At 31.7% G+C, this 24985-nt stretch overlaps 1 protein-coding gene across 3 annotated transcripts in view; it reads right to left on the bottom strand.

The window, feature by feature from the left end:
* Positions 1 to 24985, bottom strand: part of LOC136974308 (uncharacterized) — a 290946-nt gene that overhangs the window by 208256 nt on the left and 57705 nt on the right. For all 3 annotated transcript variants that reach the window (XR_010880624.1, XM_067269150.1, XM_067269149.1), the window contains exon 5: positions 11027 to 11135. Coding sequence is in view for 2 of the 3 variants with exons in the window: in XM_067269150.1 (XP_067125251.1) it covers positions 11027 to 11135 (109 nt within the window). In the remaining variant the exon portion in view is untranslated. The remainder of the gene's footprint in view (positions 1 to 11026; positions 11136 to 24985) is intronic.

The following is a 24985-nucleotide window of genomic DNA, read 5'->3' as shown; positions in this document are numbered from 1 at the left end:
AGATTTTTCTCCAAGTTTGTCAACAATATCAGTAAACTAAAAAATCAGTAAAAAAAATTAAAAAATTAATTATAGATAATAAACCAAACCGGATAGATGTTTTCTTACTGAATATTCTAAATTAATTTATTTTTAACTATTAAATTTAATACAAGATGGCGTCTTAACTGCCTACCTTTAGTCCAGATTACGTAATATTTTTTATAATTAATTAGCCAGATTATAGCCAAATTAAAATCCGACGGTATCGAATGTTTAATTATAGATAATTTTTTCTTTACAATATTTACTTACGGGGGATTTTTTGAAACACTTTTCAACAATGACACAATGTTGTTCTGTTTTTTTTTTTATGTAGTTTACTTTAATATAAGAATAAATTTTATGCAAAATTGTTAGAAATGAGCAATATTCCAGTATATTGCACGTGACGAGTTTGGAAGTGGACTAATTTAACCCTATCACGTGATCTCCAGCTATAAAGCGTCGATAAAAGTGTAGTCGTGTGGCCGTCGTGCCCGGTATTACACAACGAATTAGACATTTTAGACACTTTTGGCCTTTATTTCGATAAAGAAATAAGGCCGCCGCATCTGTTAATTCGTTTAATATCGAGTCGAAAGCAAATTATCATCTTTTTAAATTCCGTAGGCTACTTATTACGTCGAGTAATATCTAAGATGGTGCACTTTCGTACTTAATCCGCTTAAAGAATATCGATTATCCGGTAATGTTATTCAATATTCTTTCATCTAGAAGTGGATAGTTAATTAGTAGTTGGGCAAATATTGTTCGACGATTGACTCTTTAATTTATGAAAGCCAGCAAACTCGATTATCACACAAAAGTTCGGAATTTTCTTTTCATGATTTATTACTTGTAATAACGACTTAATAAAAATTAACGGATAATAAATGAGAATTTTTAAAAATTTTTATTTTAGATTCGGTTGCTTTCTATCTTTATAATACAGGAAGACGTTCTGAATTGAAGTGAAAATGTTCTTCCCTCTCGGCTTAGTTAACCTCAATAGGCTCAAGTGTCAGAAAAAAATAATAAAAATAACTAATTAACTAAATGCCACTTTCAAATTAAAATAAGAAGCGAAACCGGAATTTTAAAAAAGAATTTTTACTAAATTGGAATAAATAAAATCAGTAAACATAAGCAGAACATAATGCTTATATTCGTAAGAATTTCAAATCAATAAATTTAATACAAACTCGATTTAAATCAACTGATGCAAAAATATTGAATAAAATTAAACAATTAAATAATCGATTTTGAAAAAAATCCAGCAACGAGTTGCTTAGCTTTCCAGGCAACATTTGGTGATTATTAATGTTTTAAATTTTTTTAATATTTTTAAATATTATAAAATGGCAAAAATCTTAATTTTCAAAGTAGGAATCGGTTTTGTAAAAATTTATAAATGCTAATAACCAGTAAAATCGCCATTAAGTCTGACCCTACTGAGATACACACACCCTCGTTATCTTCCCACCCCTTTACTCGCCAAAATTTAATAGCATTAATCCCCCTAATAAGCAAACCTCCCTGCAAAATTTCAGAAATTTTCGACAAAAAGGACGGGAGTTATTACACTTGAAAATGGGTGAACAAAATCGTGACCCATACAACATCCATACATACAGGGTAAAAATCCAATTTTTGCATTTCTCGATATTTCAAGGTCCCCTGAGTCCATAAATGTAAAACTTTTGGGAGCTCGTTTTCTGACCGATCGCCATACTTTCCTTGTTATGTATAACATCCTGGAAAGTAATAAAAGAACTTATTCACAAAAAAATTATTTTTTCTAAAAGCGATGCTTATATTTTCTGTAGCTCATTAAAGAAAAAAAAATCGTAAATTGTATTCTTACTTCGAGGTGAATTTCTTATCGAATGTGATTTCTTATTGATGAATATAACATTTTAAAGCCATTTGAAACATTTCAAACTGTTATTTTTACCACATTTTTGACCTGTAATTTGAAAAACTTGTAGACGTATCTGTCGTCAGTCTGTCTGTCTTTCCCTAATCTCGAGAAAAGTGTTAAGCAAATGAAATTGAAGAGCAGATATAAAAACTACAGGGGTAGAAGGCCCCGATTAACTATATACCTACTTTAGACACAAACCGGAAGTCATGTTATTTCAATTCAAAATTACCAGCACGACTCTATTGTTAAAGGAAAAGTATGATGTACAGTACAGGGGCAAGCCACTAGTAATTTCAGGTGGATAGTATATATTTTAAATTAAATAAATTAAAAATATAATTAAAAGCTGCAGCCCCGGCGGCATTGTGACCATGTCACAATTAATAATTGCTCGTTCTGTTTAAAAATCGATTAATCGATCACTCAATCCAACTCGATTAGGGCCGTTTCCTTACTAGGAAAGAACCCTATTTATTTTATTTACGAATTTCTTAAACATTTACCATTAAATTTTTTAGTTTTAAAACATTGAAATTTCATTTTTGTAGCGATTATATACAATAATAGAAAGTAGAATTTGTACGAAGTGGAAATTTGTTAACGAATAATCTGGCAATTAGACTTTAGTCTAGATTTTAAAAAAAATGGAAAAAGTTTAAAAATTAATCTTCCGTAAATCCTATTTAAAAACTTTTAACAAGAAAACGTTGTTAAGAAAAATATAATAACTGTTATAAACAAATTTTCGGACGAAGGTACGCGCTACATCATTTAACGTGTCAAAACTTAATCTTCATTTAAGACTTTACGGAAATTTAATGTCTTCCAAACGCCCCCGTAATTGGTCGAAACACAAAAAGTAAACGGTAACGAAGCGAATAATTATTTAAATTGTTATACAAATCATCGTCGATAGAAGCAATCGGAGTGAATTACTTGGAAAATATGGCGTGCGTATCTCTCACCAGTTTCTTTCATTTAATTCGCTAAACAATAATAATATTTTGAGAATCCTCAGTTAATTTAATTACAAAAAACAATCGATAAAATTACTACTCGCGCCATTTGAATTAAGCTTTTTAACGCGTTAGAAGGGAAAAAAGGAAACAAATTAAACGAGCAATTATTTGCAAACTGCAGGTTTTAATAATTTTTTAAATTTAAAATATATACTCTCCACCTCAATTTTGTAGTGGCTTGCCCCTGTATATCATACTTTACCCGTTAGCAATAAAGTCGTGCCAGTCTAACTCCTTTTGAGGGAAAATTTTTGAATTGAAATAACGTGACTTCCGGTGCAAACCGGAGGTGCCCTCCTACCCTTAATCTGGTCTCGACTTTCATCTATTTAACACTATTCTCGAGATTAAGGAAGGTCAGACAGACAGACGGACGACAGTGGGAATCTATAGGTCTACAATTTTTTTTCAAATTGCAGCCCAGTATGGATAAGCTAAACGCCAAACGGAGGGAGGAAAACAAAAATCTAGTCGATTTTTAACATAATAATAAAAGTTAATGGTGTTTTCTCATCCGTAATAAATTAATCAAAAGGGAAAATAACAGATTTCCAACGCAACTACATTAAAATCTATATTTACAAAACGTATATATATTTATACACTGTTCCTTCTATGGAGAAAATATAGAAACAGAGGAAGGAAATAAAAATCGATATACTCAATTTAATCAAATACGATATGTAAGTGGTCACAATGTTTATTCTCTGGAGGAACTCATGCATCTTGCCAGAGATCGTCTCATTCTTCGTCCCTCTCTCTCTTTGCAATGAGGTTGGCAAACTAATTTCAAACTTTAAATTACTGTTTTATTGCCCATCGCGTAATGGGTGCGACTGGACATTGTCGGTGGCTTCGTCAAACAAAGCAGCATTATCCGGTTTATAAATATGATATTTTAATTGTTAAAAATAGAGCAGCCTTAAGAAAGAGAAAGATTTTAAGAGCCGCCTTATTTTCCTTACGCAATTAACAATTACTAATTGTATTACCAAGAAAGTAGAAAATAATTTTGTTGATTAAAATTAATTTTTAATCCGGATCGAAATTTCTTCTCAATTTCAATAAATTCTTCTTTAAAAAAAGCTGTTATTTTTTTTAAATTTAATGAAATTATTTCTTTTTAGTGCACATTTAGTGAAAATGAAAAATTAATCATTTTATGAAATTCATTACACATTATAGTCAAATTTCGATATAGCGGCCCCCTAAATAGCGCTACACTGGTAAAGCGCTCGTGAATACTTGTGAACAGATCACATTCTTTATATTAAATAGCAACTCTTATTAATAAATATACGATTTTGCATTGTAAATAGCATTGTTATCACCAATAATTCCATTCAAACTTATATATACATCTAAACACATCTTTACTAGCAGACCGCCAGGTGGCATCAAGTTGAACAGTCTTTGTTCTGGCTCTAATTTTATAATTAATTTATTTCTTCCATTTCTTTAAAACATTTAGTTGTTTTATTTCTGCTTTTTGGTCTTTGGTGCATGGGATTATTAAAAATTTGTACTATTTTGTTGCCAGTCAACCTTGCACTCGTGCACGTGGCTTAGTGTGATAGCTAAGCCTAATCTGCAGCACGATGCCAGGGCGCAAGCTACCCCATAAAACGTCTCTGCAGCCTTTGAAGAAATATCGAAACTAGGATTTCAGAAGACATCAACTAATTTAAAAGTATTTACCAGTCCATAGTGAATAAACGCCCAATCAACCAACAAGAAAGCTACACATTGGATCAACTAATACAAAGAATAACTGACATCCATTTATGTTGTTTAGATAAATACAATGTGGTACAAGAAGAAATAGTTAAACTGCAAGATGATAAAATACATTATCAATCACAACTGAAATCATATGGAAATGCTGTTAAAGCTTCAAGAGTCAAAGTCCATAACCAGCCTGATCAAGCACAAAAAAAGGAGACATTACTGTTAACTCCAGGGATTAAAAACTCGCAAGTAGACAAAGATACAGTCAGAAGTCATTTAGAATCTGTTCTAAAACCAGCTGCCAATGGTATCAGGATTGACTCCTGTCTGGTGCAAAAAGATGGGAAAGTCAACCTCCAAATATCCAACACTGCCAGCGTCGATAAAATTATTAATCTTATCAACAACAATGATGACTCTGAATTAAAATTTTCGGCAAGAAAGAAAACTAAAAGCCCTTAGTTCAAATACACCATGTGTGCTCTAACTTACATAAAGAAGAGTTGCTTAACACTGTCACTGCACAGAATGATAACTTTAAAAAAATAGTATCAATAGAAGAAAAAGATCAGATACTACAACCACTATTCTCCTTCAGATCCAAGGCAAACTCTGCTCAAGAAAAAACATGGGTTTTGTTGACCACACCACAAGTTTATCAAAATTTACTAAAAAAACAGAAGGGTGTATATAGGACTTAGATCTCATCAAGTCTTCAATTACTTAGGAATCAAACAATGCTACAACTGCTGTAAATTTGGTCACATTGCTTCAAAATGTGTACCGGAACAACCAGCCTGCTCACATTGTGGTGTCGAGGGTCACAGCTATAGAACGTATGTGGAAAAGACCAAGTCTTCAGCTATTAAGTGCATTAATTGTATCAGATGGGCTAAACGTCTAAAAATTAATGTTCAAAATGTTTCTCACAAAGCCACGGACCCAGAATGCCCTGTATACTTAAAAGTTAAATCAAAACTGATTGAAAACACAGACTATGGAGAGGCCACATACCAAGAAACATATTAAAATTGTTCAATTTAATGTCAATCACTCCAAAGCAGTCACAAGAAATCTGGCAAAATACTTAATAGATAATGACATAGACATTGCTCTATTACAGGATCCCTACGTATACAATACCAAAATTGTTGGCTTTCCTAGGAGTTTCAAGATTATCTCTGCAGCTGTCCCCAATCCTCTAGCTTGCATTATTATATGTAACCCAAATATCCCCATATTGCAGCTAACCCAGATATGTAATGAGTTTTGCACTGTAATATCTATTACTCTGGATACTGTTCTGTACTTCAGTTTATTGCTATCCCAGCTTGCCTCTGAATGATGGCATATCTCTTTTTTAGAGAAAACCGACAAAACAATTGATAAGAATAGGCTGCTGATTGGCGTTGACTCCAATGCCAGAAATCCACTTTGGCATGATATCATAGAAAATAGCAGAGGTACCCAATTTGAAGAATTTTTAGAAAATCAAAATTTTACTGTTATAAATTAACCAAGTCATCCAACTTATGACTCTATTCGGGACAGAAGTTGGATTGATTTAACTATCACTGGCTCTTCTCTGGCTAAAAAAATCACTGGTAGAACAGGAGATGCTATCTGATCACAGAGCCACCTCCTTTTCATTGAACAGCAACACAGGCTTTGCCTTATAAAAAGTAACTCCTTCAACCTAAAAAAGGCAAACTGGCAAATGTTTTATGGTCTAATTCGAAGAACTGAATAATTTCTGAATAACCTAACTGAACAGGAAATAAATGGATGCCAAAGCCTAATAACATTCTGAAAAGTGCAGCAGAAAAAGCCATTCCCAGGAAAGTCCCTCTAAAGTAGACTGTGCCGTGGAGGAACCCCAACATTAACATCTCTGAGAAAACAGGTCAATTCTATTAGGCGCAAATTTCAAAGACAGAAAAATCCCCAATTGAGAGTCAATCAAGAAACTGAATACAGGTCAGCAAAAAAGACATACATCACAGAAATGAAGTCAGAAAAGCTGAAATCCTGGCGATACTTTTGCAATACAAAGGGAAATCTTGATCCATGGAAAAACATTTACAGGATTTTAAACAGGAACAGCACGGATCTTACACTTGTGGCACCCATAGATAACACCCATCAAAGTTATGATATCAGCCCTGGCTGCCCAACCTTTTCCTGGAGATAATCCCACAGATGAATTCCCTGAACATAAATAAATCTATCAGAAAAAACTGTCAAAGTTGTGTTCAGCTCCAACTGAAATATATTATTATTTCTCCACTTTCAAACACAAGAAAGCAATCTTCTCCATGGGACCTCATAAGGCTCCAGGAGGTGATGAGATCTATACCAAAATTCTACAGGTGTGTTTCAACCTTTTGGAGCCATTTCTACTCAGTCTGTACAACTCCTGCCTAAGATTTTCTTACTTTCCTGATCAGTGGAAAATTGCGAATGTCATCCTTATCAAAAAGCCAAAAAATGAAAATACCAACCCCTCCAAACAGTATAGACCAATTAGCCTTCTTCCAGTAATAGGTAAAGTTTTTGAAAAAAATGATTTTGGGTCGACTCGAGTGGCATGCTAATACGCACCACTGGCTAGATCCAAACCAGTATGGCTTCAGAAAAAGCAGAAATGCTAAAAATGCCATCTATGCCTTGACAGACATTACAGAAGAAAGCCTGAATAACAAAGTTTATACTGCAGCTATATTTTTGGATATTAAAGGAGCCTTTGACAACTGCTGGCACCCAAGCATTATTAACGAGCTCTCCCAACTAGATTGTCTCATCTATCCTGTCAAGTTGGTCTCCTCTTTTTAACTAATAGGAAAATAAATCTATCTTACCATGATCACTCTGTTGAAAAACTCCTAACTAAATCTTGCCCTCAAGGTGGTGTCATATCTCCTTTCTTATGGAACCTGATGGTAAACTCCTTTGTGAAAACCAAACGTGGCAAGGAAATAAGTGTGCAAACCCATGCCGACGACCTTGTGTCAGCATAAGGACATTGCTTTTTTGGAAAGTAAGCTAAACGAAATGTTGAGTATAGTTTCCAAACGGGACTATCTTAGTAAACTCCAATTCTTTACTTATAAGACCAAAGCCATGCTTTTCACCAACAAATACAAATTTTCCCAAAGTTTTATTATATGGTGACTCAATCGAATGGGTAGATCGGCAAAAGTACCTGGGAGTAATCCTTGATACTAAACTCATATACAGTTATCATATTGATTATATATTGGCTAAGGCCAAAAAAAATAAACTACATGCTACTAAAATGTGCTAGATGCACCTAGGGACTAAATCATAAAGCTTGTAAAATTCTATATAATGGGGCAATACAACCAATGCTGCTTTACGTGGCCTCTAGCTGGGGTCATGTAACTAGTAAAAATTCAATAGCAAGTAAATTACTTTCTCTTTAAAGACAGTGCCATCAGAATTTCAAAGTGCCGCAGAACTGTTTTTACAAATGCCTCTCTGATACTAGCAGAGCTCCTTCCTTTACCACTATGTATTGAAGAAAAAGTTCTAAACTACTACATCAGAACCACAAACATCAAGGCTCAACAACGGTCTCTACTCCTATCTACGGCTGTTCCTACTAACTGTGATCATCAGCCTTTGTAAGCAGGATTATCCCCAGGGTAAATCTGGTGTCATCTGCTTCCTTCTTGGATAACCATGCTGACATTAATATCTACACAGATGGGTCCAAAAATCCCCTTCATGTTGGCTCAAGTGTCTGCATCTTCCTGCAAACTGACATATTTTGCCCAAAATATGTTAAAAGGTACAGATACCCCCCACATACATCCATCTTATCAAGCTAAAGAAGATGCTGTCTACCAAGCTGTTCAGTGGACACTTCACTATCTAACAAAAAACTTTCTATCAACATTTACAGTGACTCTCAGTCTGACCTAAAAGCCCTATTACATCCCAAGTGCAATAGCAATAAAATCACATGTATCCAGCACCATATTAAAAATCTTGTAAATAAGATAACTTTTATATTTGTTCCTGGCCATACTGGCATACTAGGAAATGAAAAAGCCGACTTTAAGACTAAGTCAGCTGCAAAGGACACTGATTTGAACTATACTCTCTCACGTAGCAGCCTTAAAAATTATATTCATGACAACGCTATGCAGAAGTGGAACCAGCAATGGTTGTGCAGTAAAACTGGTAGAATAAGACTTCACTTTCCTAGTGTTGATTGCAGATTCTCATCACAACTTAGAGATATAACGTTTGCTACTGCTCAACTAATTACTGAGCATGGTAATTTTCGAAGCTACCTGGCGATGTATAACCGGGCAGAAACTGCCTTTTGCTTTTGCTCTACAGTAAACCTTGACACCGTCGACCGTATGATCTATCATTGTTCAATTTACGATCAAGATAGATTTATTCTGAAATTGGAAATCTTCACGCAAGGTTTCAGGTGGCCATGTCCACTGGATAAGCTTGTTCAGAAGCCACTGTTTGATGCTTTTTACAATTATGTTCAAAAAATATGGAAGAAAAGACTATTTATAATTTCTAATTTCTAATTTTTTACATTTTAGTCTTCACTAAAAACCAAATACTAATTTTATGTTTACTTTGTATCATTTATTTTGGTTTATGTATCCTTAGTGTTATACTCCCATAGGAGTGGTGCACTTATTTCTAATTTAAAAAAAACATCTTTACTAGCCCCATATATGTGTACATATATACTGTATATATGATGCAAACCGGAAGTCACGTCGTTTCAATTCAAAACTTTTCTCCTGAAAAGTGTTAGATGACCGGCACGACTGTACTGTTAAAGGAAAAGTATACTGTACCGGGACAAGCTACTATTAATTTCAGGTGGCGAGCATATATTTTAAATTAAATTAATTTAGAAAATATGATTAAAATTGCAGCCTGCCATTGTGACCGCGGCACAATAAAATAATTGCTCGTTTTGTTTACACTTCAGAGAAATTAAAGTGAAACGAGTAAATATTTATTAGACAGACAATGGGAATTTATACTTTATAGGACTACAATTTTTTTTATCGAATTTCAGCCCAAAAAAAGTGAATGATCCGGAAATGTTGTCAAAATGCGCATAATCTCAAAAAAGAGTTGATATTAGTTTAAAAAACTTTAAAAAATCCAGCAACGAGCTAGATAATTTTCCGGCTGTTATGAGATCTTATTTAAAAATAACTTTTATATTATTAATCATAATAAATAAAATTGTGCATAACGCCATCTGTCTTGAGATTTTGATATTAAAAAAAACTTTTACTTTTTCCCTTTTATTATGCATACGTAACAAAGGAAAGTGTTGGAATCGTGTCGAACTTTATTCTTTGGCTTTCTTTTTTTACAAATCTCCATGTTTTGAGACTCTCTGAACTCAAAAAAAAAAAAAAATCAAAAAAGAAAAAATTCCATGTATGTCCGTATTTTATTCAATATCTCAGAATAGGGTAAATATTAAAATACGAAATTTGCATTGTAATGTGTTTAAAATGGACATCGATGCTATTAAATTTTTGTGGTTAAAGATCAAATGTGAAGATAGAAGCAAATCATGTGTCGTAGCTGGAGAGGAAGCATTTGCAGTTTTGTCCCTACCCTTAAAATGAAGCTTTATGGCATTTTGTAATAATTATTGATAATAATTAAAACTTTTTTATTACAGAATCGCGTAACAGATAGCGCCACACACAATTTTATTTATTATGATTAATAATATAAAAGTTATTTTTAAATAAGATCTCATAACAGCCGGAAATTTATGCAACTAGTTGCTGGATTTTGAAAATATTTCCATCTTCATCATCTACATTTTTGTTCAAAGGCTCTCAAAACAGAAATTTGCAAAAAAACTTGCAGTATACAAGTATGTATACTTCTTGTTACGTATACTTGTACATAACAGCCGGGAGAGTAACACACGTCTTTTAATTTATCTCAACTGCTTGCAATTATGTTACATTTCAGTAGGAAGAAAGTAGAACGGCAGTTTCTTTTCCTTCTCATTTTTTTTTTGCGGGATGGAAAGAATGCGACAGGAGAAATGGCAAAGTTTTGCTCTAGCATATTCAATCTAATTAACAGCTCATTACCGAACTTTAACGACGTAAATTTCGATAATTTAGCGAGCGATCGACTTATTGCGTGGTTTGCATCCTATTTAAACTTTACGGTTATTAATTAAAAGTCCAGAAATTCCGTTTCTCGAATAACCTATGTTAAAATATTAAATTTCAATAGTGACACGACATATTTAATTTTGCAAATATTAAATATAATATTTTAAAAATCTTACTTTCGTTGGAAGGAAGGCGATTGCGAATTTTTCCCTCTTCTGCTACTTTCCTCACTGTTTTAACTGACTGGATACTTTGATCTAAGGAAGGAGTTTCGGCAGCTCCCATCTAAAAATATATTTTATTTAAAAATTATTGAAATATTAAATAATAGTTAATAAATATCACATTAGTTACTTTCCTGCTTCAAACACGAGTACTTAAATCTGAGATTATAATTATTATAACGAAAAGATTAATTAGAGTAAAATAAAGTTTATACGCTATTTTAATAAATATGTATTCTTCCTTTTTTATTATAAAGAAGTTTTCGTAAAATTCTTTCCGAGTAGAAAGAAAAAATGATGATAATGCCTATAATTAGCTTAAGCTGGTTAGCAGGTTGTTCTACTTCGCAATAGTTAAATGGATTATTTTAAAAATTCGGTATTAATAGAAAGGAGGGGGAAAATCGTGCTTTAGATTCGTTCGCATCATCGATTATAACTTAAAATAAAGAAATTTGGAAGAAAAAGAAGCGTGAAGAAAGTTCTTGTTTATTAAATTATTTAAAAATCTTTTCAAAAAAGTATATATAATTTTTAAAATATTACACAACAATCACTGTACAATTGTAATATTTTAGTCTCTAATTTAATTTATAATTAAGATATTTTTTAAATATATAATCTTCAACAAAAATCTTCTTGTTTTTAAATAAACAAGCAACCTTAAAAGGACCGATAGATTTATTTTCAATTTCCTCGATTAATTTTACACGTAATTTGATAGCACGAAAGTAGATATCGTCAAAATATAATAAACTGTAGGCTCGAAATCTTAATGCATTGAAATTAATTGTAATTGTAAATATATTCAATCGAACCTCCAATAGAGGCCAGTTTTTACGTTACCATTACTGTCCGTTGTTCGGAGGTTTGACTGTATACTGAAATACGATTTCAAACGTGGTAAATTATATTCATTTAATAATAAAGCCTCATTAAATTATTTTAAAGAGAAATCACGTATTTATGTACGATAAATTCTTGAAAATATTTGTTGAATGAATAATGCAATTAATCCCGTTCGACGATTCATAATAAATTTTAAAATGAGGGAAATAATTATGGCGTGGCAATCTGTCGTTTTTCGATTGATAAAACACAGTATTAATAACAATTACCGTTCATAGAGTTCGAAGGGAATTTTGGACCGCACCCAACACATTACAGTTGCTTTGTGACACTCCCATTACCAAACAAGGGAATTTTCCGACAATCGAGACTACCGTCAACAACGTCACACGCTGAATGACAATGGAATAAACATGATTTTTTCAATATATACAAAGAAATAAAAGTGAATCGAGAATTCTGCATTATTCAATTTAGTGAACTTCAGAAAGCTGAAGTAGAATTAAAGCTAATTAATATAGAAAATTGGTGTTACATCTCGTCTTTGATACAGCTTCGTCAAACGAAATAAGATTTACAGTCAATTTTTTTCTGAAATTCAGCTGCAATTTTTATTCATTTTCTTAATTTATTTCATTTAAAATATACGCTCTCCACCTCAAATTAGTAGTGTCTTGACCCTGTATACCATACTTTTCCTTTAACAGTAGAGTCGTGCCGGTTATCTATCTAATTCCTTTCGGGAGAAATTGAGAATGTTAAATATTCTGTAATGTTCTTCGATTAGACGAAATACGAAAGAAGCAGTACACTTGTAAAGTTTTTTTTCTTTGTCATCCAATTCTAAACGAAAACTTCACTTAAATTTCGACATCATTTTCGCATTTATATTAACCACCAGATACAGTTTTTATTCGATTTGATTTGAAATTTTAATATGTTTCACCTGTCTTGGCAAATGCTTTCGCATGAATCTTAAATGTACTTTTATTTTTCTTTTGTTTTCTTTAATTTATAAAAATTTAAATACATTTTACGGTTATAAAAACTTACCTGCGTTATAAAAACTCTACAAATAAATAAATATATCTATATTAATTTTTACATATTTCCATATAAAAATAAGAATTGTTCCTGTAAAAATATACGATTAATACGTAATCAATAAAATACCGTATTTATTTAATAAAAATTAAAAATTTCCATATTTATTTTTAATTTAACCTACGCAATTATTACAGTATAATATAAAATTTTTAATAAGTTATTAAAGTTGTTAAATGCGATTTTTGAGTATTTAAATTACGCTTCATTTAACCAAATTACTTAGGTCGAGAACCAGAATAAATAATTTAAAAATAGTTAAAATAAATGATTAATTGCTATAAATATTAAACAGCAGCTTAAACCTTAGCGAGATAAAGAACACACAAATATTGTAGATTATGTCCATTTTATAAAGTTACATCAAAGGGACCTTATAAGTCCAAGCTCGACCAGTCTGGCGTAACTTCAGCAACGAGTTGCTTAACTTTCCCGACAACATTTGCGGCCACTATCTGTTATGATATTTTATTTTTAAAAATTTTTATATTTTTAACTATTATAAAATGGCAAAAAACTTGATTTAAAGGGTAGGGACGGGTTTTATAAAAAAAATTGTAAATACTAATAACGAGTAAAGTCGTTATTACGTCCGACCCTACTCCACATACGACATACACGACCCTATTTATCTTTCCACCCCCTCGACCTTTAACCACCAAAATTTAAGAGCTTCGATTTCCTTAATAAACAAATCTCCCTGCTAAATTTCAGAAATTTTCGACAAAAAATCCGGGATTTATAAGCTTCAAAGAGGGTAAACAAAATCGCGCCCCCACATATTTGACATCCATCCATACATACAGAAAAATCCCACGAATTTTTTTGCATTTATCGACGTTTCAAGGTTTCCTGAGTCCAAAAATGTTAAAAATCGTGGGGGTTTATATTTTGACCGATCGCCATACTTTCCCTCTGTTTAATATAACAGTCAGGAAAGTAAAAATCACACTATTCAAATAGTGATATATATTTTTAGACAACTAAAGACAAAACATTTAATCTTGTATTCCGTTAATTAACAAAGAGACAGTGTTACTAACGTATTTTCTGGCTCGTCTAGGACAAAGAAGAAGACAGACTAGTAGAACACCAGTTTTGTAGTAGAATCGAACCTGGAAAATTCCATTTTTTAAAGAATTCGGAATCTACGCTTCGTTTTCTACTCTTCTCTATTCTAGTCGATCCGACGGTTATTCGGTGACTGACGTGAAGAAGTGTAAAGCAATCTTCGTCACAATTAAACAAGCGAACAAAAGAAGAAATCCCGATTATTACGTGTTCTTCGATAACATATATTAATTTTAAAATTATTTCTTTCGTGGATTAGAAGATTAAGTTTAAATATCTCGAGAATTGAGCCAAACTAAAAAGATTCTTAATTAATTAATTACGTTTATAATTATTTCCAAATAATATGTGACGGACAATGGGGTGACCGGGGACCCCATCAAAGGCCTCTCGAATAGGAAAGAATTTTTAAAAAGTGGGTTCGAGTAATTCGATTATATGAAAAATTCCAAATGGTGTGAAGTAAAATTTGTAATGTTTAATTAACTTTTAAATCGATAAATCAAAATTTTTTAAGCCAATTTAGCAATTTTACAATCGATGTACTGAAAAAAACGATTTTTATTATTTGATTTTAGAACGGAAGCCATTGAAAACTTTGTCATTTTATACGGATTCTGACACCGTAAACCGTCAAATAACATGAAAATAGAAACACGGGCGTGGATTAAAATGACTATTTGCATTTAATAACCGGGTGTTCGATTTGTACATTGAAAATTACATCCGCAGTGTAATATTCAATGTAAAAAAGTTCTCGTTTCTTAATAAAAGCGCTTTTATTTTTAATAAATACTTCGAAATGACATTGATATAATACATTTTCCAGCGTCAATAAGATCACATATTAATGTGCCATATAAATTACTCGCTGCATGTTGCTACGGCAACCGGAGGCTTGGCCATCACCGTAACAACCATCTACCAATTTCCAACCCTCTCGAATTTTAGGGCAGTGTCGTAATAAACGTTATTTATTTATTTATTTATTTATTTATTTATTTTTATACAAAAGGAAATTTGAAGAGAAAGTAAACTAATATTTATAAGAAAACAAAGTCGAATTCTATATAATATACAGCGGTTTTAAGATTCAAAATTATTGCTTGAAAGGTGTTTTTAAATAATCTCTTTGATAAATCATGTATTATTGATGACGATAAGTAAATTTATATTGATGCAAAGTATAATGGAACGCCAAATTTTGCCCGAAAATTAGTAGAAATCGGCAATTTTCATTAAAACACGCTTACATTTTCGCTAATGTTCAATAAAAACTGCAAAACACAATAGAAAAGGGGCAGATACCACGACTTTGGAATTCTCTTTAGTCACCGACTACAGTAAGATTGAGTCATGTACCGGTACGTAAAATTATTTTGACATGTCATTACAGTAATTTTTATTATTGATAAATCGGTGACTCATAAATTATTTTATCTTTAGGAAAAGATTACGGCAAGAAACTATTTACGCGGTTTTTGTATCAATTCCTAATCAGTTTCCAATTCAAAATGAATTTTTAAACAAAATATATCTCGTGCCACTGAATTTTTTACTCCTTTTACTACAGTTTCTTCCATTTTTACTTAGCTTGTTTAATGATTTTTCACTATCGATTTTTGAAAATTTGTTTTGCAAATTACGTTTTATTTATTTATTTGGTATAGTTTGGTGTTCCGTTGCAATGGTTCTTATTCTGGAAGGCACTCACCTCTCCAGAAATGCGGACTTTCTTCTGGTGTGTAGAGTCTTAATAAAACGCATTGCTATCAAATTTTAATGTGTAATTATGTATTTTTTTCTGTTGTACATTCTTAACCTGGAACTAAATGCTTTTAACTAGGGCTGTGGAGTCGGTAGATTTTACACGACTCCGACTCCGACTTTTTCTTACGATTCGACTCCGACTCCGACCAAGAGCGAGGCTCAAAATGTTCTATTATAACTTGTTAACAAAGTAGGCTCGAAAATTCTGACGTCATCACTTGACCTCAGAATATTAGCATCAATAAATATAGTTCTAACTAGCTGAACCGGCCACACGTTGTTGTGGCTCAAAATGTATCTATTATAAATGTTAACAAAGTAGGCTCGAAAATTCTGACGTCATCACTTGACCTCAGAATATTAGCATCAATAAATATAGTTCTAACTAGCTGAACCGGCCACACGTTGTTGTGGCTCAAAATGTATCTATTATAAATGTATAACACTTCCCCGTGGGGGGAATTTCGAAAAATCCCTTCTTAGTGTACATTCTCTTGACGTACCCTATTAAAACGCAATCAAAAACCGCATGTAAAATAGTATAATAGAAGCCGAGTTCTTCACAGTAAGCCTTAATCCCGTCCATCTCCCCTCACTGGGGGGAATTTCGACATGTATATTATATAAAAACACGTGCGTATTCGAATGCAACGTTGTGTCAAAATTTCAAATGAATCGGTAGGAACAAACGAACGTTATATTTTATTTATACTTATATTATACGTTATACTTATATTATACGTATTATACGTTATATTAAATATTTTATTTATATAGATAGATAGAAAATGATCTGCTTCAGTCCATTCTCACAGAAAAGCATAATGCCTCACAGAAAAGCAAACTTAGGTCGTCGGAAGTTAGCGCCATCTGTTGGACATAAAAGCCTTAATCCATATATAAATATATTTTTGAAAGGGGGGAAATGGTGTAGGGGTATGAAAAATAGATAGTAGCCGATTCTCAGACCTACTGAATATGCATATAAAATTTGGTAAAAATCGATAAAGCCGTTTCGGAGGAGTACGGTAACAAAAATTGTGACACGAGAATTTTATATATAAGATAAAGATAGAAACTTTTTTATTCCAAAGCTAAAATATGCCTCTAAGTAATGAGTCAATACGACAATTTTTACTTTTTTGTTGTTATATATAACAGAGGAAAAGTGTAGCAATAGTTCAAAAAATGATCCCACCCCAAATTTTTGCATTTTTGGACTCAGGGCACCTCGAAATGTCGAGATTTGCAAAAAATTCGTTTTTTTTCTGTATGTACGAATGTTAGACTGCATGGGAGGCACGATTTTGAATCGGAGTCGGATGGTTTAATACAGGAGTTATTAAGCTTGAAAATGGTTGAACTAAATCGGTTGGTACACATTCTAACACCCGTACGTACAGAAAAAACCCTGGATGTTTTTGCACTTCTCTACGTTTCGAGGCTTCCCGAGTCCAAAAGCGTAAAAATCTGAGAAAATCATTTTTTTGACTGATCGTCATTCTTTTCCTTTGTTGTAGGCTTTACTGTATAACAGCCGGAAAAGTAATAATGACGACGATTCTGATTATTTTTTAAAACAATACAAAATAAAACGATTTTAAAAAATTAATTAAACATTAAAATTTGACACATCTACTAAATATATAAGTTCACATTTATTGACTTGTTTGATGATGGCATTGGTATTTGGTAAGCGTGTATGAATAAAAATAGTAAATACATTCTTATACAAACAAATTAGTTTAATAAAAATGTTGTACAGTACATAATATACGAGTATATTGGATAATATGTAAGTATACAGATACATTAAACTAAGTCAAGAATGAGAAATACAACATTTAGACTAGTAAATTTTGCCATGTTGATTAATTTATTATTTTTCATCTCTGTTATAAACTGAATTACTCCTTACAAAAAAACCACTTCTATTAAGTCAGCATTCACTGAAGCTCTTAAATCATATTTAATAATTTTAAGAGCAGAAAATAAATGCTCTACTGAAACTTGGTTGGTGACAATGCTGTGACAATCAATGTTGTATTTTGGATAATATCTGGATAGTGCAGTATTGCCGTTTTAACATCCAAACTTAAAAAGTGGTCAATGTGAATTATTATTTTCAGTGAATAGTAAATATCATCATCAAATTTTGTAAGATTTCCTTTTCTGTCTGTTCTCATATTAGAACTCAAGCTTAATTTTGAGGGCAGAGACGAGTTTTATAAAAAAAAACTAGCAGATGAGCCAGATGTTGCTTACGCAAAAAGTAACGATAACGAAGATTAAGATATTTAGATTATAGCCGATTTTACCCGTTTTCACTGGGTGCAAGAATTAGGTCCTCTCTCTTCCGAGACTAATTAGAGAATTTTTAGATGGGTCTAAAAGTATGTTCGATTTTTCACAAGAAAGCAAAATACCGCATCTAAAATAGCACGGTAGAAACGGAGTTCTTCGGGGTAATCCTTAACTCTCTCCCTCTTCCCCCCGCGAGAAGAATTTCGAAAAATCCCTTCTTAGTGTATGTACATTCTTATGATGTATTCTAACTGTATACCAAATTTCAACTCTTAACCGTTTGAACTTTGAGCTTATCATTATTATTACAGTATTATTATTATTATTAACCCATCTCGATTATATTATAAGATTGTGAATGCTAATAACGAGTAAAATATTCATTAAGTCCGACCACACTGGAGAAATGACGCATGACCCCTTCTATGTCTCTACCCTGTCGACCTTTAATAAAGAACCAAAATTTAACATCATTAATGCCCTTTATACACACGCTACTGTGCCAAATTTTGTTTCTTAAACTTTACTCATTCTGAGATATTGTTTAATAGTTCAGAGCAGAATAAAGAAATTAAACAAATTAGATGCCAACATACGCGCGTGGACACGCGAATTTTTCCCTTTATTTGACATTTTTTGGGTTCGAGAGATCTCCAAACGTATCGATTTGCAAAAAAAAAAAAAAAAAAAAAAAACTCGGAGAGTCAGATGTGACACGATTGAAATACTTTTTCGTTTTTTGTAAACATAACAAGTTGGGAAAGTGAAAAGGAGTCAGAGTCGGGGGTATTTTTGACGACTCCGACTCCGGCTAAAATACCAAAACTCCACGACTCCGACTCCGACTCCACAGCCCTGCTTTTAACCAATGCTCCTTGTAACTTAAGCTTGGTTTTCTTTGCATTTGTAGCACCTAAATAGGATCCGTTTTCCCATAGAAGACAAATCGCCAACGTGTTGCTTTGCATTATCTCATCAAAAACTACTACCTAAGTTCTATCTAAAATTAGACCCTAAAATCGACCCTGTTCCCTTAAATAAAAATCTTTTTATTTAAGGGGCCGAAACATTTCTGTTTTAGTGCCACTCTCAATTTAACGATTATACCACAAAATAAATGACGGCGATAAATAAAGTTTGACTGTAAAAAATTAAATCAAAATAAAAAAAAAATTAGAATTTTTATTATGATTACAGTTAAGGAGTCGGCCAACCGCTCTGGGACCCGGGTTCGGGTCCGAGTAGACTTTTGGTTACTTTATAATAGTTAAAAATATTTTTAAGTTTTTTAAAAAATATGATAATACAGTAGATGACGACACCAAAATTTTAAAAAGTTGCCGGGAAAGTCGAGCAACTCGTTGCTGGTTTGTTTCAAATTGCTGTCCAAGTATGTCATTCGGTTTTCTGTTATCATTTGATATGGAACTGTTTGCATTTGTTAATACTAAAATCCTTAAATAAATCTCATATAAATATTTGTTAATTACCTCGAAACGTTAATTGTAATCATTTCATCAATTAGTTGAAGCTGGCATCCGATTGTTTCCGCCATGTGTTTAGTGCAGTATATTCAGTCTATAAAGGTAATATGTTACGATTTTATTTGCGCGGTATTATTGTTCGTAACGAGATGAAAATCAAATCGATATCGAAAGAGAATTAGTTTTCATTGATAATTTTATATTAATGTAATTAATTCCTTTTCTGTAAGCTTTCCTGTAAGCTATTCTGTAAGCTATATTCTACAGAAAAGGAATTAATTACATTAATTCCTTTTCTGTAAGCTCTTCTTAAACACTTATAATGATGATATATTCGTAAACATAACATATAATGATTTGCATAACGGGAAATTAGCATTATTCATCGTAACAAATTAAGTTATTTATAACACGTAATGTTTTGTTCTTTCTCTACAATCAACAGATCAATCCGGAAAATACTATAATTTATAAATAAATCTATAAGTTATCGAAATTTCGAGGGGTTTCGAGTTACGGTCAAACTTCGATATAACGTCTTGTTTGCTTTCAAAATTGGAGTTTAAATCGAGAGAGGCGCTAAACCGAGTTTTATATAGGAACGATGTTTATATAAACACAACTAGTACACAACGAGTAAAATCGTCATTACGTCCGACACTATACACGCGACAGATACACGCGACCCTCTTTATCTCCTCACTGCCTCGACTTTTAACCACCAAAATTTAATAGCATCGATCCCCCTAATACACAAACTTCCTTGCAAAATTTCAGAGATTTTCGACAAAAACCTCAGGAGTTATTAAGCTTCAAAGAGGGTGAACAAAATTCGTGCCTGCTCCCACAAACACTAACATCCATACATAGAGATAAATTCCGATTTTTTTTTTTTTTTTTTGCATTTCTCGACGTTTAAAAGTCCCTGAGCCCAAAAATGTAAAAATATTGTGGCTCATTTTTCGACCGATCGCCATACTTTCTCTCTATTATATAACAGAGCCGAGAAAGTACATCGTAAAAGATATCACCGAGTATGGATTGAAAGAGTTAAAATGGACAAAACATACTGATCCCGAATTTGAAAGGAAAAATATAGAAGAAATAATACTACGTCTTCTTCACCCTTTTTCCTTTAACTTCGCTAGAATAGAATTTGAGAAGTCTGTTATTAGATTTTTTGATAAATAAGAAAGCGTATAAAGACCCCCCAAAACTGAGGTTTTAATGGCGAATCATGTAAATTTATACATCCCGAGCATTGCAAATTTTAAGGATTTGCGCTTTAAAGAATATTCTTTATAATTCGATTCCTTTACAGGAGAATTTTTAGCTTTAGAAGCAGAAATTTCGAAAATTCCATCCAATAAGCCTCGATTAGTTTAGCTTTAGGTTAAATAAGCTATCGAAATTTCGTACTCGAATTAGAAACGTAGCCTTATTAATGTAGCTTAAATTAATCTAAAGCATTTAATTAATTAAATTGATAAATATTTTGCATATTAATTTTTCGAATAATAATTACAAATCTCGACCCCTCTTGGCATATTATATCACAGATCTACATAATTTCTCTTTAGTAGCTCTAGGTCTCATCCTATCGCTTTCTAACAAATTTTTAATTACACTTACGTACTATATTTCAATTTTTGTAAACAGAAAGTAAAGTCAATAATTCTACGTCAATACGAATTAATCGAATGAAGTGAACTTTATTTTTAAATATTTAAATATTAATATTAATTGCCATCTCCCGTTTCCAACCTTTCCATATCTGGTCTCGACTTTCATCTATCTAACTCCGATTAAGGAAGAGCAGAAAGCCAGACGGATGACGGTTGAAATTTATAGGTATACAATTGTATCCCAATTAAATATTTTGTACACAGTCAACCTGTGAACAACGGCCACTGACGGCAACAGAAACAAAAATGGCAGCTGTTCCGTTGTTAGAAGGTGGTCGTTAATGGAGGTTCGGCCTTATATCTTTTTTAATACTTTATTCTTATATAAGACGAGCTTTATTCCTTAAAAGATCGAATAATAACTTAAGGAATTCGTATAAAAATCAATCATCGACTTTTATCTAAGATCCATTTTCTTATTTAATTTTATTTCCAACAGCTTTTTACAACATAATTCATAAAAGTCACACGAAATTCTTTAATATAATAAATTATTTAATCAATTTATTTTATAAGTTGATTATAAAATTTAATGCGTTAGTTCCAAAAATATTTACTACAAAATTAAAATTAATTTTATAAAGTTAAACTGCATAATTTTATTTAATCGTAAAGAATATACAAAACTTGTCTAAAGAGACACATTTATTTCCGGATTAATCTATTTAGAGCCTACATAATTTTAAATACAGACATTTATAATTAAATACAGGAAATTAATGCTGTACTATTAATAAATTTTACTGATTTTTTTCCTATTAAATTGTGTTTTTTAGTATCAAATTTGTATTTTTATCAAGAACAGTACAATTGCATTTACAAGTGCACAAATTTTTCATCGCGATTATCTTTATACGTCGCAAATTAATTAATTATTCTGCAAAATATAACGAAAAAGAAATCCCGAATTTTTACGAGTTAGATCAAAGCCCGTGTATCGATCTCCGTTCGTTACAACGAAAAGATCAATCAATTTATCAATAACTAACCGCTTTGCAAGTTGACCTATATTTTCTTGTTCATTTATAAAAATATTTTTAACATTATAAAATTCAAAAAACCTTAAAATAAGAACGTACAGAAGATTCAAAAACCACAAACCCTATAATCTACCAAATAAGGTAATAAAACATTATATCTTTCGGGTTTATTACCTTATATTTCTCATTATAACCGAGAAATTTCAACTAATAGAGTAATAAGTTTAACTGTTTAGTATTTTATCAAGGAATACATCGTTTGCACTGATTTATGCGTAACATTATCGAAGAGACATTATTAAATAACAAATTACCCCGTTATACCGCCAGCAGTTGGTTAAAATTTCTAAACAACGGAGGCTGTCGAGTTATATAAATCTGTAGCATCACGATACGAAAGAGTAAAACAATTGGGCAATGCTAAATTCCAGTTTAATGAAGAAAACGAAAACATTAATCAATAACTGGTTCTCATTTTATAATGGTTTATATGCAAAAATCCAACTTTCTAAGCCATCAATTAAAGACAAAGTTTCGAAAATTTTAATTAGTTAAAGAGAGAAGGTAGGAGGAAATAAAAATGAAAAAAAATTATCAACGATAAATTATTAATTGTTGCTTTATGGTGATTAATGTTATTTAATAATAAATGATGTTAAATTATAAGCAAACAAAGCGACTTCATTTCGGCGTTAATTAAAATAATTACTAAAATATATTTAAAGTTTGTCGCAATTATTAAAATGTTGCCTCTTTTATATCAAAAATTCGTATATATATATATTTTTTTTTCTTTCAAATGATAAAAATATATTTTACGATTCGATAGCAATAATGAAAATTAAAATAGATTTATACAGAAGAAAGAAAAAAGTAAAATTATAAAAGGAAAAACTGAATTTTCTTCTTGGAAAAAATCAAGAAATGAAGATCTTTATCGATATTTTCGGAGTGAAATATGATTTTAAACAGTAATTTTCTAAAGAAGTAATGGTTGCTATAAAAGTATTTTTAGCATATTTCTAAACGATAATCGAACTCCACAGAGGTGATGGAATTTTTTTCTTTTTTGTTTTTTAAATTAGTACTTAATTGAATTTTATTCCCCGCCATGAATTGTGAAGCAAAACAATTAATGGTTTTAGCATAAAGCTTAATTTTGTTATTAAAATTTTTAATGATAAACAATGAATATTCATATATTTTATTTCTCTTATAAAAGAAATGATGATGCAGAACTTGTAAATATAACATTAAATAAATCCAGCAACGAAATGCTTAACTTCCCGGCAACATTTAAAATTGCGGGTGTGGCGTCATTTGTTACGATATTTTATTTTAAAAACGTTTTTTTTTATATTTCTATTATAAAATTAATGGGTTTTTCAGGGTGTGGATGGGTTTTATAAAAATTTGTAAATGCTAATAACCGGTAAAATTGTCATTAAGTCCGTCCCTACTCGAGATATGGCACGACCCCTTTTATCTTCCCAACCCCTCGATCTTTAACCACCAAAATTTAATATCATCGACTCCCTTAATATGCAAATCACCCTGAAAAATTTCAGAAATTTCCGACAAAAATCACAGGAGTTATTAAGCTTCAAAGAGGGTGAACAAAATCGTGTCCCTCCTCACTAACACCCATGCATACAGAAAAAAAAAACCCGATTTTTTTTTCATTTCTCGACGTTTCAAGATTTTTGAATACAAAAATGTAAAAATCAGGGGAGGTGTCATTTTTGACCGATCTCCATACTTTTCCTGTTATTTATAACAGAGAGAAAGTAACAGATCGAATTCGATGTATCAATGCTTATTTGTTAAATGAATAATAGTTTAAATAATTCGAAATTTAATTATATATTTCTATATTTTAGAAAACGTGTTAAAATTACTACAGAATAAATCGTATTAAATATTCCACGTTTAATTTTGTATTAATGCATTTAAAAACCCTCCGAAATGTAAAAATTACGTTCGAATGAAATATTTGAAGAGATGAACTCAAATAATTATGGTTTTTATGTAAAAAATTCACAATCTATTCAGCTTTTCTTTTCAAAATTTTGATATATTTTTTATTTATTTTTTTTATATTTATGCACTTCCACGAAATTAGTATGATCCGGATGAAGAAGAAGTAATAATGCTCTGTATTCTTCTCTCTGTATTTGACGTGGATACGGCAGAGAATAGTTCGAAGCTCGGTTCGAGTCAATACGGAATTTTTACTAACGAATACGTGCTTCAATAACTCATCTGGGTGGACATCAGATTTTTTCAAATTTCTTACCACCACTTCTTCTTTCTTCTCGTATCTTCTACTATTTTGCATATCCGCCCATACCAAACATCGACTTACCGATTCTTGTGCAACGTTCTTCTTCCTACGAGACATATCGAAAGAAATTTGTTTTTGTCGGACGAGAATCTTGGATGACCACACTTCCTTTATTAAGTGGTAAATGTCACGCAATAACGCGGTAAATGTCAATTATTACATTATCGGTAGTCGGGATCTTCCATTTAGATTTTATTGGCACTGACCCGCAGCCGGAAATTAAACCTTTTCTATAAAAACAAATAAATCCAGCAACCAGTTGCCTAACTTTCCCGGCAACATTTAAAACTGCGGGTGTGGCGCCATCTGTTATTAGAAAC

This window comes from Centruroides vittatus, unplaced genomic scaffold (assembly GCF_030686945.1).
Source record: "Centruroides vittatus isolate TY-2023 unplaced genomic scaffold, ASM3068694v2 contig_347, whole genome shotgun sequence".
Taxonomy (NCBI): Eukaryota; Metazoa; Arthropoda; class Arachnida; order Scorpiones; family Buthidae; genus Centruroides; species Centruroides vittatus.
The sequence above is the reverse complement of the archived record's forward strand: the minus strand, read 5'-3'. Positions and strand labels throughout refer to the sequence as shown.